Source organism: Apteryx rowi, unplaced genomic scaffold (assembly GCF_003343035.1).
Source record: "Apteryx rowi isolate R43461 unplaced genomic scaffold, aptRow1 scaffold_350, whole genome shotgun sequence".
Taxonomy (NCBI): Eukaryota; Metazoa; Chordata; class Aves; order Apterygiformes; family Apterygidae; genus Apteryx; species Apteryx rowi.
In genome coordinates this window covers 954,727-970,546 of record NW_020449975.1, presented here as the reverse complement: position 1 = coordinate 970,546, position 15,820 = coordinate 954,727, and the positions used below count along the sequence as shown (strand labels likewise).

Sequence of the window (15,820 nt, the reverse complement as noted above, 5' to 3'; positions counted from 1 at the left end):
GGGCATCGGCTTTTTCTCGTTTCCACGCCAGGAGCGTGTTAACAAAACTTTGCTGCTGCTGGCGTCAATGGCTGCCAAAAGTCTGTTGACGTTGCGAGGGAGACCCAAACGTTTCCCTTTTTAATCAGCTGCCCAAACAGCGCTGTGTGTGTCTGTGCCTGCCCCTGCAGCCCTGCCGCTGCCCCTGCAGCGCGGGCCGGCGGTGCGCGGGCAGCGCGGAGCCTCCGCTGGGTGTTCGCGGCGCGGCGCGGCAGCGCGCCGCGAGGCAGGTTAGTGCTTGCAGGCGCTTTTCACAACTGGTTTCACACGGCGGCAGCGCTGCGGAACCGCGTGTTGCGTTGCGTGTCTCGCTCCCCCCCCCCTCCGGCCCCCCTTCCCGCCCGCCGTGCATCACCGTCTATATTTAGCCGCAAATGGCTTTATCGGCCAGACACCTCCCGGAGGAAATGCCGTGCGCTCCCCGGCGGCCGAGCCCTGCTCCGCGCTCCGCCGCGCAGCGGGGGCGGCCGCGGGGCTGCGCCGGCGGCAGGCTGGTGAGGGGGGAGGCGGGGGGGGGCCGCTGTGGGCTGGCGTGGGTGGTGGAGGAGGAGGGAAGGAGGGAGGCAGGCAGAGAGAAACGCGTCCTTGATTTCCTCCGCTCGCTCCTACCGCGCTGCGAGCGCCGGAGCGCCCCAGCTCGCCGTCGGGGCGATGCGACGGGGCGAGCCGAGCCGCGGGGGGGGGGGGCACGACGACCTCGCCCCCGCGGACATTTGTTCAGGGGGTATATAAATAAGAGGGTGCCCCCGCGGCGCCGGGAGGTAGCGGAGCCGGAGGCTTTACGGCCGCGGTGCCGAGCCGGCGGGGCCCGCTCTGCGCAGCCGGCCTGGACGTGCGGCCGCCTCTGCGCCCTCGCCCCGGCGGCGGCGGCGGGGAGGCGGCGAGAAAAGGGAGGAGAGGGCGTGCGAAGAGTTAAAAGTCTGTTGCTCGTTGCAATGAAATTATGGCTGGCAGTGGCGCCGCTGCTCGTTCAGCAGACCTCCACTTTTAAACAGTTCACAAGAAGTTCATCAGGGCGGCGATTAGAAATGCGTACGCGCCTCCGGGGGGCAGCACGCCCCGAGGGGCGGATTTTTGGGGGGTGCGGGCTCTGCCCCGGCTGGACCCTGGCCGTGCGGCAGCCCCCAGCAGGGCTTTGCTGGGGTCACGGCGGGAGTCGGGGGCCCCTGGTTTGCCCGCTGYGCCTGGCCGCGCTTCCAGCCCCCTGCGTGACTTTGGTGTTGCATTATCTGCAAACGTCAGGGGATCGACAGGCTCCAGCTCGGGCACCCCGATTTATCTTAATGATGCACTTCCACCGAGGACGTGAGGAGCGTGAATGCAGCCCCCTCCACTAAGCACTCCTGGCTGGCCTTGCGCACCCCTGAAGGAAAACAGGGCGACAGCAGCCAGCCCCTGGTGCTGGCGAGGCCCATCCGTCTCCTCGGAGCTGGTGTCCATTCCTTACGGATGAGGCAGCACATGGGGCGGCTACTAACCTTATGTAAAACCCTAAATCACTCTCTCCATGCTGCTGCTGCCTCTATTGAAAACATTACGAGCGGCGCATCTGGAAAACAGTAAATCTGTCCAGAAACCATCTTTCCAGTGAAATAACTCCTTTTGAATGATAGCACAGTATCTAATCTCTGCAGATTTTTGTTTCCTCGCAGCAATTTTTGCGGACTTCATTATGGAAAGCTAACTGTTCTGGAGAGAGGAGGGTCAACATGCCATTTCATTAATATACATTTGTTCCAGACGTGGAGTTTTGCACAAAAGGCCTCTCTGAGGGGAGAAAAAAGTGTTCGGGAACAAGGCTTTCCTGCCGTTTTAGTTCTTAAATCTCTCTGAACGTGTGTGAAGTATTGTGTTAAACGCACAATCTGGAATTCTTCCCCATTAAATGCCAAAGTGATCATTTGCATATTTTGTAGCCCAACAAAGGAAATGAGTTTGCTCGAGAAGCATGTATGCTTTGGGAGACGTTATGCATTAAACTCCCAGTGGTCAATCACCCGTTACTGGCTTGTGTGTGTGTGTGTGTGTGTGTGTGTAAAAGGAGTATCATGCCTCCTGCTTCAAGGCTTCTATTTTTGTGAGAGAGGAAGAGCTGAGGGATATCCTGTGCATTAAAGGCTCCCCCTACTTATTAACCCAGCATTTAGCAGCAGGATGCAGGCTGAAGCTCAGTCAAAAGAAACAACTCAACCTCCAAAGAGCAATTAAAATCTTGCACTGGAATAAATCATGCGCCGCGATAATCCTGTTAATAAAACGCAGCTTGTCCTGACACTTCACTCATGCAGCAAACTAGAATTTAATGCGAGCGGAGATGGCGTTAGAAAAGGTGCAGAGAAGGAAAAGGCATTTCCCCTCCGTCGCTGGACGCGAAAATGCAGTTACCTTTCACCTGCCTCTCCTGCTGCACACAGCGCCGATCCTCTTGGACTGCTAATACTTCTCCAGCGAGCCCGCTAATGATTTCTTTCCCTGGAGTGAGCAGGCGTCATTGAATTACTGAAAGCACTCGCAGCAGCAGCAGCTCCAATGCAGAAGCCACCAGGGCTTGGTGCTTAATCAAATCAAGGGGTGGGGAGCTCGCCAACCCACTTACTATTTTTAACCCCTTTCTCCAAGTTAGTCATGTGCAGACACTAAAGGGGAGGTTTTTATTTAGATTCTTTCTGTAGAAGCGCCTCTCCAGTTTCAAGTCCTCACGTAAAAGCTTTATCAGCAATTAGCATAGCTAATACATAGGGTATGTGGCTATTATTGCAATGCACTTCCTGCTCCCGTGCATTCTTAATGCAGGTCTTTTGTGAGCGTGTGCGTGCAAGCATAGTTTCAAATGTTCACCCAGCGCGCAGGGTCTCCCTTTATTGTTTCAGCCTGCGTAAGATSAATGTTTGGGTACTGGTATGTACTTGGCCGTCTGAATCGTTTCTTGTTCAAATTAAATGCATTGGAGGAACTTTTATTTGTCGATAGCCTGGAATGATTCTTAATTTTGTGGATGTGCGCTGGGGAAAAGATCCATCTCCTCTGACCTATAAATGCCCTCAATTTGCTCCTTTATTGCCGGGTATCTCCCTTAGYGGTTAACGTAGGCAGCTCACTCCCCGCACCAATCCTGCATTCATTATTAATTACCCGGAGGGAGGCTGGCTGCTCCACTGTGATGTTTGCACTTCCTCCTAGACAAATCTGCTCAACTTTTTTTTTCTTTTTTTTCTTTCTTTTTAATAGAATATAAAACCGTGAAGAAAAGCAGCGATTTTTAAGAAGACGTCATGCTTTCTGCAACTCCCCTGTATGGCAACGTTCATAGCTGGATGAGCAATGAAAGGGTCCGCATGTGTGGAATTAATGAAGACAGGTAAATATTTAAGCTTCTGGCAAGTTGAACCACGCCGTAATTCTGCAGCGTGAGGTTTCAGAGTTCGTTTGCTTCCCTAGTGCCGGAGCAGATAGCTGCCGTCGTGTATCGAGACCAGTCCTGGTTGGAGGGGGGTGATGGCGGTGGAGAAAAACAAGATGTGCCCAAGAGTGGTAGGCCAGACAGTGATTTACTATTTAACAGGCAACCTGGGTYGGTGAAGCAAGGACGCAAATCTTTAAAGAGATTACTCCCCAATGCAGCCTTTAAATGCACTTTTACAATTAATTTGGTATTTCATATTTAGGAGGGAGAATTAAACCCTAAGCATATTCTTCTAGTAACTATAAGCTAGGAGGGCTCATACATGTGACTTGGCGTTCTCTGCCTTCAAACAAACAGCTTGTCCTGTGAAATAGAGACAGTGGCCTTTTCATCTCCGAGAAGTGAATTTCTCTTTGTCTCTGACTTTTTTTCTTCTGAATACTATTCATTTGATGATTAAAATTATACTCCTTAATAATTTTCAATGGGGTGATGCAGGCACTTGGCAGTGTCCTCTTCCCTTAAAATCCAGCTTTTTAAAAAACAACACTCAGCAGAAGTTTCAGGTATGCTTTCAATTCTCTGTGCCAATTTTGTGTGGTTTTACAGTGTTTTTCTGTCTCCTCTTTGAGCCTGTGTTCTCACCATTGTGTGAAAAGCCTCACAGAAGCCGGGGAAAGTTTTTGGTCTTTGGAGGGAAAACTATTTGCAAACAGAAACTGAAGGAAAACAACCAAAACATCTCCTTCTGCCTTCACCGCCTTCCAGCCCCAGCTTCCCTCCCAGTTGCTTAGGTGTAATAATCTTACATGCTACTTGCAGGAAAGGTAGATCTTTTAAAAATGAATAAACAAATATATTAAAATTGCATTTCTGATTTAGGGTGATGATGTGCCTTTAAGTACTTTGATTGAAAGGAGTTCTTTTGGGTAATGATGAAACTTTCCTTCTGCTACATGTCAGCGATTTTTATCCCTGGGATTTGAAATTTGGCACTAAGGTATATTCTTTATCGGTGCTTTCTGTGATAACAAGTCCCAGTGCTGCAACACTGGTATGGCACAGATGTACAGCTCCCTCTTTAGCATGGAACAGCTGATGTTTGTATGATATTAGTGTGTGCGTTTTAATTTTCTCCTCTGCAGTGCTTATGGATGGCACATGAGTAGGGTATGTTTAAAATGGTATATAATCTCCTTGGAAAAAAAAAGGGGGGGGGAGAAGCAAAATAGGAAACCTTAACAAAAATCACTTGCATTGGGTGAGGTTGCTCAGAAATGTACTCAATGCGTTCTTAGTGTCAAACCCCTTTTTACTTTGTACCTGTTTCCAAATGGTCCTTACTTTCTAAAATAGTCACCGTGCATTAATGCACGGAAGGATAAGTATGGTATCATATAGGGCTTCTCTAGGGAAATCAAAATATGGCAGTGATATAATCTTGTATGATAAGAAGTACACAGGATATTTTCAAATAGCATGGTTGTGTTTTTTTAATAGGAAAATTCCAGTTAATGATGGCGATGCACCGAAAAGCAGACTGGAGTTGAGGGAAGAAAATCACCTGAATCACAGTGTGGTAAGAAATTAATAGCTGAAACTGAATCAGCTTCAACCCCGCCTTGCTTTTAGATGATCCTTTTGGAGAAATGATTAAAGTACCTTGCTATTGCAATTTTAACTATGCTTGGGCACATACAAATTGTTTCCGTGAAACAGTGAAATTGGACTTTGCTTATTTATCTTGTTAATCTCTTGACTTTGCAGTGTATGTTGTCATATGACATCACGTTCTTACTTTTGCTCTGTTACGGATAATGTCATGTAGCATACCAGTGTGTCTAACAAGAATAGTTCGTGTCATCATTAAGTGTATCAGCATTTCAGCAAAGTTGGCAGTTTTCCCCTTCGAGAGCACACGGGGAGCAACGAGTGGAAATGTGATTCGGCGCTGTGCTGTCAAGGGATGGTGGATTTCTTTCTTCGTGTTGTTTGCTTAGAAAACTTACCTTGCGAATCGCATGGCAGTGGCCAGCCCCAAAGCAGAGCTGCAGAGGAGGGAGGTCCTGGAGGAGGAGGAGAGGCTTCCCCTCCTTCCCCGTCCGCTCTCCTGCGAGCTCTGCTCTCCGCATTCCCACCCCACATCCTCTCGCTTGGCTGGGGCCCAGGAGTCCGAGGCAGCCGCAGCACGGGGCTGCGAGTGGGAGCAGTGCCACCGATGATGCCAGTTCCGGCATCTAGGCTGGAGAGGCTCTAGGTCCTCAAACCTCTGTTTCTAGTTAGTGAATTTTGGATGTAGAAAGATTTTATTGACATTTGTGGTGATACATATTGTTCTGTAGCTTCCTGTTCTCACATTCTCCCATGTGATCAACCTCTGTACTTTTTCCACAGTGGACAATGTACTTGCATTGGTATTGTTTCTCTTTAAAATCGGAGCATATCTGTAGCGTGAGTGAGTAGTAGTATTTTAGCGAAATGTGAAAGTAACATACTTCTTATTCTGTAAAGGTGGATGCCACTACAGCACATCGCATTGACAGTCTCGCGGCTCTGAGTATGGACAGGTCTGGACTTATGCGAGAAGGACTCAGAGTCCCCAGTAGTATTGTCTATTCCAGTTTATGTGGACTTGGCTCGGAAAAATCACGGGATGCTACAAGTTCTATAGCTGGTCTTGGATTTACTCCTGAAAGAAATCCAGAGATACAGTTTAAATCTAACCCCTCTGAAGCGGTAGAAAATGCAGCTGTCTCTGGAAAAGCCCCAAATGGCTTCAGCGCTATATACAAAACACCACCTGGAATACAAAAAACCTCTGTCCCGTCAGGAGAAACGCTAGGTTTGGACAGAACCGCAAGTGACAAGCAAAGTCCTCTCAGCGTCAATGGTGCTAGTTACCTAAGGCTCCCCTGGGTAAATCCGTATATGGAGGGTGCTACGCCCACTATATATCCTTTTCTTGACTCACCAAATAAGTATTCATTGAACATGTACAAGGCATTGCTACCTCAGCAGTCCACTTACAGCTTACCGCAACATCTGGCTTACTCGCCCGTGTGTACGAACGGTGAACGTTTTTTATACCTGCCACCCTCCCATTACGTTACCCCCCACATCCCCTCGTCCCTCGCGTCGCCCATGAGGATCTCGGCGGCTTCGGCATCCCCAGCGATCCCACCCTTGGTGCACTGTCCGGACAAGAGCTTGTCGTGGAAGATGGGAGTCAGTCCCGGCAACCCCGTTGACGCACATGCCTATCCACACATCCAGAACAGCAAACAGCCCCGAGTCTCTGCTGCGAAGTCAGCTCCGACGAACATAACGACGGACCCAGCTTTGCTGCTGTCGCATTCGCCCCGGCCGTCCCCCCGCGTTCCTCTGCCAGCGCAGGTCGGAGACGCCTACGCCGAGTTTCACAAACACTTTCCCAGAATTACCACGTCTCCCTCTTCATCAGTCACGCTCCCAAAGCCATACATGAATGTAAGTAACGAGTTCCCGCCTTCGAGGCTGCCTAATGGGAAGCTTCCCAAAACGAGTGACACTGGTGAAATCCCACAGCAAGCTACACCACACGTAAGGAAAGCCGGTCACGACCGGAAAGACAGCAGGTCGCCTCCGCTCCTAGAAAAGCAGACTCCAACCAAAGATGTCACAGACAAACCACTAGACTTGTCGGCAAAAGTTGTTGATGCAGAAACCACCAAATCGGACCATATTAAAAAAATGACGCCAACCGTGTTGGTTCACAGCAGGGCTGGAGGCGGGTCRCTCATACCTGGAAGCGATGTTCAGAAAGAAACTCTTCCTCCTGGAAATGGTTGTCCCATCTATAGACCTGAAATAATCAGCACAGCATCATCTTCCTGGATTGTTCCTGGCCCAAGTCCCAGTGAGGAGAGCGGAAAAAACGTGCAGTTGAAAAACAAGGCGTTAGACTGGGTGATACCACAACAGCGAAGTTCTTCTTGCCCCAGGATGGGTGGCACGGAGGCAGTTGTCAGCAATAGTTCAGGGTCTGTAACAACTGGGGGACGGCCGGCGTCCGCGTCACCAGCTCCAAATGCTAACGTAGATTGCACTAAGACAACCAGGAACTCTACGGAAAGCACCGCCTCTGTCATACAGCATATAGGGCAGCCTGCGGTGACACCGGCAAAGCATAACAATAAAGTGACTAAATCCTGTAGTCAGGAAGCTAATTTCAAAGCAAATGAGAACGCGCTTGCATCGAGTCCCATGTTTTTGCCACCAAACGAGGCGTTCCGCTCTCCACCTTTGCCCTATCCGAGAAGTTACCTCCCGTATCCGGTTCCGGAGGGTATAGCTATAAGCCCTTTATCCCTACATGGAAAAGGACCTGTGTATCCTCATCCAGTTTTATTGCCCAACGGCAGCCTCTTCCCTGGACACCTGGCTCCCAAACCTGGCCTTCCCTACAGCCTGCCAGCGGGACGGGGGGAGTTCATGACCTACCAAGATGCGCTGGGGATGGGGATGGTGCATCCCATGTTGTTGCCGCATTCGGCTTTGGAGATGAACAAGGATGAGAAATCGGAAAGAAGGTCGAGATCTCATGAGAGGCTCCGCTACGAGGATCCAGCTCTAAGAAGCAGGTTGCCAGAGCTCCTCGAACCCAGCGGGAAGATGCATTTCGAAGTACCCAATGACAAGAACGTGAAATTGCACCAAAGCTCCAGCCACAGTAAAAACTCTGCCAAAAGTGACAAACACCTCTTTCCAGACCTTTTACGAGATGAGCAAGATGATAAAAGTGAAGCAAATTTAACGAAAACCGGCTTTGCTACTGAAAGCAGTAATCAGACTAATGACCCTACAAAGCACAAGGTAGAACAAGCGTCTCAGCACAGGGATTTTATTGTAATGAGAGAGGAGTTTGGAAGAAATAATGATCTTCACGAAACCTATAATTTTAAGCAAGCCCAGAGTTCATCAGTGTTCAGCTTAAGGAAAGAAGATTTATCTGTAAGCCAAAATAAAGAGAGAGTATCAGTTCAGCCTTCTTCAGCTTTCTTGGAAACTGCTCATGAGAATGATGGCCCGGCTATGTCTTTTGGCAAAGTGCAGGACGATGCAAAACAATTCTGTATGGGGAATACACAGTCGAGTCTTGAAACTAATCAGGCGTATACCAAAGATGGGACTGATGATGCAGAATCTGCTGATGGCAAAATATTGAAACCCAAGCCATCTAAATTGGCAAAAAGAATTGCAAACTCTGCTGGTTATGTAGGTGATCGATTCAAGTGTGTCACAACCGAACTGTATGCAGATTCCAGTCAACTCAGCCGAGAGCAGCGGGCGCTACAGGTGAGTCCGCGTGGTTTAACRACCAAAGCGCTTTTTAATTATTTCTCTGTTGTAAGTCGCAGTCAAGTATTAAAGTTGATATAAGCAACACAGGTGGGGAAATAAGACTTCTTTGGTTAGGGCATACTGGTCAGAAATGGCTTTAAAAGGCAAAACAAGTTTGTTAATTAAAGTCAGGTTATGTAAATAATAATGTATATGGATTTTATTTATGTGTTCGCTAGTAAGTTTTAAAGGGCTTTTAATAAGATCTGATTAAAATGTTAATGTATGTATTAAATGTTTTTGCAGTTATGGAGGGGAGTCARAAAGGAATGCATGTTATGTTAGAGCTAGCGATTGCTGTAATTTCTCAGTTGGCCGGTACTGTCAGATAGCAAAGTGTATCCAGAAGTTCTGATTAGTATGCCGAACGTGATGTTTGGTGGAGAGGAGTAGCAGCCATGTATTAGTGGGTCTTATGCAATGTTTTCACCGAGCAAATACGTAGTAAAGTGTAGAAGCAGTATTGAAGTTTGATGTTGAGGGATGACAGTCAGATATTGTATACGAATATCCTTAAGGTATTTTACTTTTAATGAACAGTTGAGTTAACCCAAATTGTTTTGCATTGTTAAGAAAAGAATTGGTTTATGCTTATAAAAATGGATGAAATTATCTAAATGATCCATTGAGTGCCCATTTTAATTACATAGATGGAAGGATTACAAGAGGACAGTATTTTATGTCTACCTGCTGCTTACTGTGAGGTCAGTTCTTCAAATTTTTATTACTAGACTCTTACATAAACCTTTGAGTTAAATTTCATTTCCAAATACACAAAGGGAAGTCTGTGGGCCATGGTCGTCTTTATTCATTGTACAGTTTTGTGTTTTTTTGTTTTTGTTTTTGTCTCTTTTTACCTCCAAAATGGAATGTTTTTGTTTTTATATACAGTATACATTTTTTATATATATATATTTATATATACGTATATACATATATATGAAAGAATTGTGTGGATATTTACGTATAGATACTAGAAGTTTTTATACTGTTTTACAAGTCAGGTATTTTAAACTCTTACACTAGATACCTATCTCAAACCTTGATTTTGAGCAGATTTTTCTTTGGAAATACTTTCATATAAGGTAAGGTAAATGAAATAGCTTTTATCGCAAGACTTTTCTTTTCATATCAATTCTCTTTCTAGCGTGCAATGATGCGCTTCTCAGAGTTGGAGATGAAAGAGAGAGAAGGCCAAACAGCTACCAAAGACTCAGAGGTCTGCAGATTCAGCCAGGCAGACTGGGAAAACTTGAAAGGAAACAGTGAAAAGAAGCCAAAGTCTGTCGCTCTGGAAGATGCCATTGCTGACCAAAATGACAATGACAGATGTAAGCGAATTTGGATGGCTTTCTGAAGTGTGCAGCGTAATCTTGATATCATCAGGGTGTTATTGGTTAGAATAAGTAATGTATGAGATTGCAAAGCTTGGCCTCTGTAGGTATGGACACCTCTGTGACATCCGTTGCTCTCTGTGCTTACTTTTGGGTCTTCAAGTTGCTGGTTACAGTTGCATCTGTCAGCATTATTGCTTTTCGGATGATAACTGTCACCAAAGTTATTGTCTTAAAGAGATCTTCTTTTAATAATGAAGTAGCTCATCAACCAACCAAAATGAAAGCAAAGATCTAAGGGTATGTTGTAAATGCAGAAAAGAGAAGAGGTGGGGAAAGAGGGGGAGGCTTCGAGCAATGAGGAGTTTATCTTCCTGAAGATGCCGTAATGCAGTGAAATACCAAAAGCATAACTTTAAGGCAAAGCAGGGAGAAAGGAGGGAAGGACGATGGGGTGCAGGAAAGCCCATAACCTACCTGCTCTGCCTGTGGCTGTAAAACTCCAAACTACGAGTAACTCGCTTGCCCGGATGACCGCTTGGTGTGGTGACCGGGGTTGGTGCACCCGGCCGACACAGGTCCTTGAGGGCAGGCAGGAGGCTGTGAAATTCCCCATCGGGCCAGTGGCGCTAGTTGTTCTCTCCAGGCTGTGGCAAGGTGGAAAGTTCTTGCTACCTCTGCTGGCCTAAAAGAAAGGCAAACTTAAATGAACTGTATTAGCGTTTTTTAAATTTATGTAAGCAAAATCACTTTTTTTTTTTTTTTGGACTCCTGGTAAGCATCTGGCTTCCATCACTTTCTAAACTGTTTTACTTATACCTAAGTAATTAAGGAGCTCTAATCCCCCCTCTGCTACTTTTTTTTAACTACACACAAAAAAAAAACCTATGCTGAGAGTATTGCAAAACAAGAGGACTTTGTCGTGTGTGTGTGTGTGTGTGTGTGTGTACTTGTGTAACTTAGTTGTTGGGCATGCTCTTCTGCAGGTGGAGATTCATGAGTAAGGCTAGTAGAAAATCTCATTCAGGCAATTTAATAACTTTGAATTATTGTTCTGGTCTTTCTTTAATGCTTTTGGCAGAGAGCATGCTGGTCAATTGTACTTGCTCAGTTACTCACCTAAATCAAGTTACTTGCGGTATTGCTGTCGCTGAAATAACAGCATGAGCAAAAGTTGGCCTGGCAAAATAGTGAGGGAAAGTTTTAATTGTTGAAATGGAGAAAGTACCAGTGTGGAAAACGGAGAGGCTGAGCTGGAAGCAGAGCGCCCGGTCCCCCCTCTCAGGTGTACGAGGTATTGGGGAGGAAGGCAGGGCTGTGTTGGCGGTCCCCATGCTGCGCCCCATAGCTGCGGTCGGGTCGCCGCAGCCCTGCTTGCTCTTCGGAGGGCTCTGCGACGTCCTCAGTTCGGTCCAGCATCCTGGGCGCGCTGCAAAGCCTGGGGCGCAGCAGCAGCCGGGTGATGCCGCTGGGTCCCTGTGCAGGGAGAGGGGCTGGTGGTCTGTGGGGCCAGGGATGGGGTGCCGGGGGCTGCCGGGCCAGCGGGGCACAGCCTGCTCTGGGGAAGGACCTGAGAGAGGATCAGCGTTTCTTTAACCCGCCCACCCTTGCAAAACACGGCGCTGACTGTGTGGTGCATCTTTAAATTCATCGTTTAGTGAGATCTCTGGCTCTTGAGTCTGCTGGTTAAAATGCGTTTGAGACTGTTACTTTTCTCTGCTTCCAACAGTTATTTATGTTCAGTCTTGTGTTAGTTTGTTCTTCTGCTCTACTAACGAGCTCTGAATTGACAGGATATTTCGGAGTTTGGCTGAATCTATAAACTTCTAAAAGCGCAAATCTGTTCTGCTGAGGGAGCTCCTCTTTCGTACGCCCAAGCGTACAGTAGCTAATACTTACAGGTACAGATTCAGTTCTCAGTAAAAGTTTTTTATCGCGGTGTTTCACCTCCTGCCCCTCGGGATAACAGCTGATAAATCAGGAAGCAGAGTTTCACACTTCTTGAATGCCTCTAGTATAGTGGTTTGGCACTCTGGTGTAGCTTGAGCTGCTTGGGGGACTCCTGACACATCTCTAACCAGCTAACGGGCAAAGGGGTGATACGTGCTGCCTGCTGGTCTCTTTAGTTTATCACCAGTGAGAACTGGAACAATTTTTCACAGGAGAAACTCTGTTTTCTTCCCCTTTTCTCCAATTTCTAGCCACTCTGTTGTGTTTGGCTTTAAAGCTTTCTCGCTTGAAATGGTTCACGGTTTGTAACCTCTCTTGTTTTACTTTCTGCCTCCTGCATGGCATCTCGATGCTGCAAAGATGTTTCATCCCGTTTTATGTAGCATTCATCTATGTCTGGCTAAAAGTAAAGCAGTGCTATCTTACATACGTAAGCGGGGAATTTAGGAACAGAACTGACGAGCTRTTCTGACACATGACCCCTGCTGGGAGCACTTTACCTGGCTGATGTCGATGGGGAAGAGGAAACCACAATAGAAACTGCGATTTTTTCACTCTGCAGCGCATGCGATGGACTCGCGGGGCTCGTCTGCTCCGGCGGCTGCACAGTTGCCCTCCCTGTACGCGGACCATAGCGAAGGACCAGGGCCGTAACAGCTGCTGGCCCCCTTGACTCCGGTGCATCTGCTGCAAATACAACAACAACAGCAATGGCTAAATAACAAAGGCAGACGACGCTTTACAGGGCCATCAGATCGTATACAAACTCTTCTTCTAGCTTCACCTGGGACTTTGTAATTTTCCTTGTTGTATGGCATACGTACTGACTTCTTTTGAAGCGAATGAAAGATTTTGCTCAATGTCTGATTCTGTAAACTTTTTCTCTGGCTTGGCAGTGCATCGCTTTCCATGAGAGAGAAAGTCTTCTTAAGCTTCATCTTCCCTTCTGGAGAAGGGTAAAAAGATTCACACCTGATTTAAGAGGTCACTGTATTACCTCATTAATGAGAAAAGTAAGCCAAGGGGTAAACTAGAAGTGTCTTAATTCTCTCCCATCTTGTTTAGGATTTGCTGGGCATTACGAGAACAGCAGTGAAGCTGCTTTGTTGCCAAGGTGACTTGTAAATGTTGCTGAGGCAGTGCTTCTATGGTGCATTGCCGTAGCACAAACATGATAAATTATGGGATGCATATGTCATGAGTCACAGAATTGTTCAGAGATCAAGTGATTTAAGCTATTGGCATAGACATACACATCAATATGGGCATGTGATGATTGCATGTTGGTATGTAGCAAAGCTCTCCTAGCAGTACTGAAAATCATACTGAAGTGTGAAAGATTGAATAAATTCTACAAGCTGTGAATTTCTTGATCAAGAAACATAATTACCCGTTTATCTAATTTTACAATAGGAAGACACTGCCCACTTAATCCTAAACTGAGGAAAAAATAAAACCTGATCTTGAGGTGTGGGGTTATGAGGAAGAAGTTAGAGCAGTGTCTGTGTGTGAAAGTGAAACGCCGTGATTTGCGAGAGTGTTTAAGAACACGTCTGCAGCATTGGAGCTCAGTGCCAGTGGCCCTTGGCACGTAGCATGGTAATAGGTTGCTTTTGTTTTTTTCTGGGCTGCGTGTATACCTGGACAAATGAAAGGCTGAAACAGTAAATATGTCCTTTGCCCTGGTCAGTGTCACCTTCCTGCAATGGGACAGAGTGCAAAAAAGAAAGTAGTCTCTGCAGGGAGGATGGCAGTTGCTTGTTTGTTCAGTGCAGTAGACTTAGGCAGAAGGAAACAAATATGGAAAGTTCCCAAGCAGAGACGCTTTGAACAGAAAACAAAATCAACTGGATTTCCTCTGCCCCATGGGATACCTAAAATTTGATGTTGCAGGTGACTTACTGAATTATTTTACTTGTGTTGTGAGCTTGATGTTGAATACAGTTTTTTAGCATTTGGATAGTCATTAATGAATGAAGAGTTGGAATGATGATTAAAAAATAAAAGGTACCTTGCGTAAGTGAGTGCAAGAAGAGGTTGCTTAAGGGAAGAGGAAAAGCTGTTTTTAGCTGCCATGTTATTTGAACAAAAGAATCACGGCTTAAATACTAAGATGTGTTTCCTTGTTTGCATTGCATGGGAGACCCTGCTCGCAAGCAGGGCTTGTGCTGACAGCAACAGGAAGATGGAAAAATGAAGGAAAATTTGTATTTTTTTTCTTTTCTTTTTGTAGTGTGTGTGCGCGTGTGTATAACTGTTTCTCGTGCGATCTTAAGCAGTGCATTAAGGAGATATTGCTTCAGGCAGAAATGTTATGTGAAGAAGCATCTTCTTAACTCTTCCTTGTTTCTACTTTTCTAGGACAGTAAGAAAGGGTTTGAGTTGTTGGTACTGGTTCTCACAGCTGCTGCAGGACTAGCAAGTGCTCGAGTGGTGAGAAACGAATGCATTTAAGAGTTTATCTCCTTGCTCGGAGAGGTGTGTTGCTATGAGAACTCAGCATTTAGTATGTTTCTGGCTACCTCTTCGCTGTGTGAATAGCGATGATGTGAAAACTCAGAGTATTTTGTTGTTGTTCTTTTCCTTGGGCAGAGAAAAGGATGTTGTAGATGCATGTGGGAGGGGGGGAAACAAAAGCAAATAAATTCTCCTTGTCCTTGTTGGGCGTGCGAGATATGCTTATGTTGTTGTGCTTTGAGTTGACTTTTATATCTTAATTTGGGGAGACATTGTGTCTGATCCAGGTTGCTTGCAAAACAGTTTGAGGACAGAGTGGAATCTGGTGGTAAAATATTAATAGAGTTCATCGGCGCCGTGCTCTGCAAAGCTGTCGCCGTTGTGCCGAGGAGAGAAACCTCTGGGCACCTAACACCATTGGTCAGCGTACCAGTGACGTGTCGCTGCAAGCTGCGCGAGAAGCATGACAGCACGTGGGTTATATGATGTCCTGAACAGAAACTAACCTTTGTTCTTTTACTGTAAAAATACAGTTGAATAGGGAGGAATAGAGCGGAGTAGAATGGGGAGGAAACAGGCAGCGGTGCAGTTATGCAACTAAGCGTCCTGTGTTGTTCCCTGGCTTCGCTTTCTCTGGCTTGCAGTGTCGATGCAGGATGATTGTGCATTTAGTACATGGTTTTATGCATGGAGGTATCACTCGTCTAATGGTCTTAACTTCAGAAATGTGTGCATATAATATTCCTAATTTCAGAAGCGCACGTACAGTAGGTGGTCCCTGAGAGGCCGTTTTAGCTTGGCGGCAGCAGAGATGTGATCATCTGAGGGGGCTTCAGGCGAGGACGTAACTGTGTTTCTGACTCCGGGTGGCAGAGACAAGGGTATTGCAGACCTGGTGGCAGCAAGGGGCACTGCTGTCAGTGGTGACCTACCACTCGTTTTCTGGACAAACTTCAATTGACGTGCGCTGTTCTCTGCAGCACGCAGTGCCCCAGAAGAAATGACGACAGCGAAGAACTGTTAACGAGGTTAAAGCAAATGTCTCTCCCCTCCTTTTGATTTTTTAGCATTGACTATCTGTGAAGAACCAGGCAGCCTGCATCCCTCCGCCAAGTCCTCTTGCAAATAGAAAAGGAGTTAATCTAAAGTCGGTTGATTTCAATGGTGGCGAAATGGAATTAGATTGCCATTTCCTGCAAGCCCAAAAGATTAAGACCATCAAAACCCTGTATAGCCTGCTACTTCTCCTGACCCTTCA

General features: G+C 46.6%; 1 protein-coding gene across 6 annotated transcripts in view; it reads left to right on the top strand.

Moving 5' to 3' along the window:
- BCOR (BCL6 corepressor) overlaps positions 1-15,820 on the top strand; it is a 55,675-nt gene that overhangs the window by 13,275 nt on the left and 26,580 nt on the right. For 3 of the 6 annotated variants that reach the window (XM_026072785.1, XM_026072783.1, XM_026072787.1), the window contains exons 2-6: positions 3,268-3,397; positions 4,943-5,021; positions 5,954-8,776; positions 9,472-9,525; positions 9,969-10,152. In XM_026072785.1, the coding sequence (XP_025928570.1) occupies positions 3,312-3,397; positions 4,943-5,021; positions 5,954-8,776; positions 9,472-9,525; positions 9,969-10,152 (3,226 nt within the window). In that variant the 5' untranslated portion in view covers positions 3,268-3,311. The remainder of the gene's footprint in view (positions 1-3,267; positions 3,398-4,942; positions 5,022-5,953; positions 8,777-9,471; positions 9,526-9,968; positions 10,153-15,820) is intronic. The other 3 variants (XM_026072784.1, XM_026072786.1, XM_026072789.1) reach the window with 1 other exon arrangement.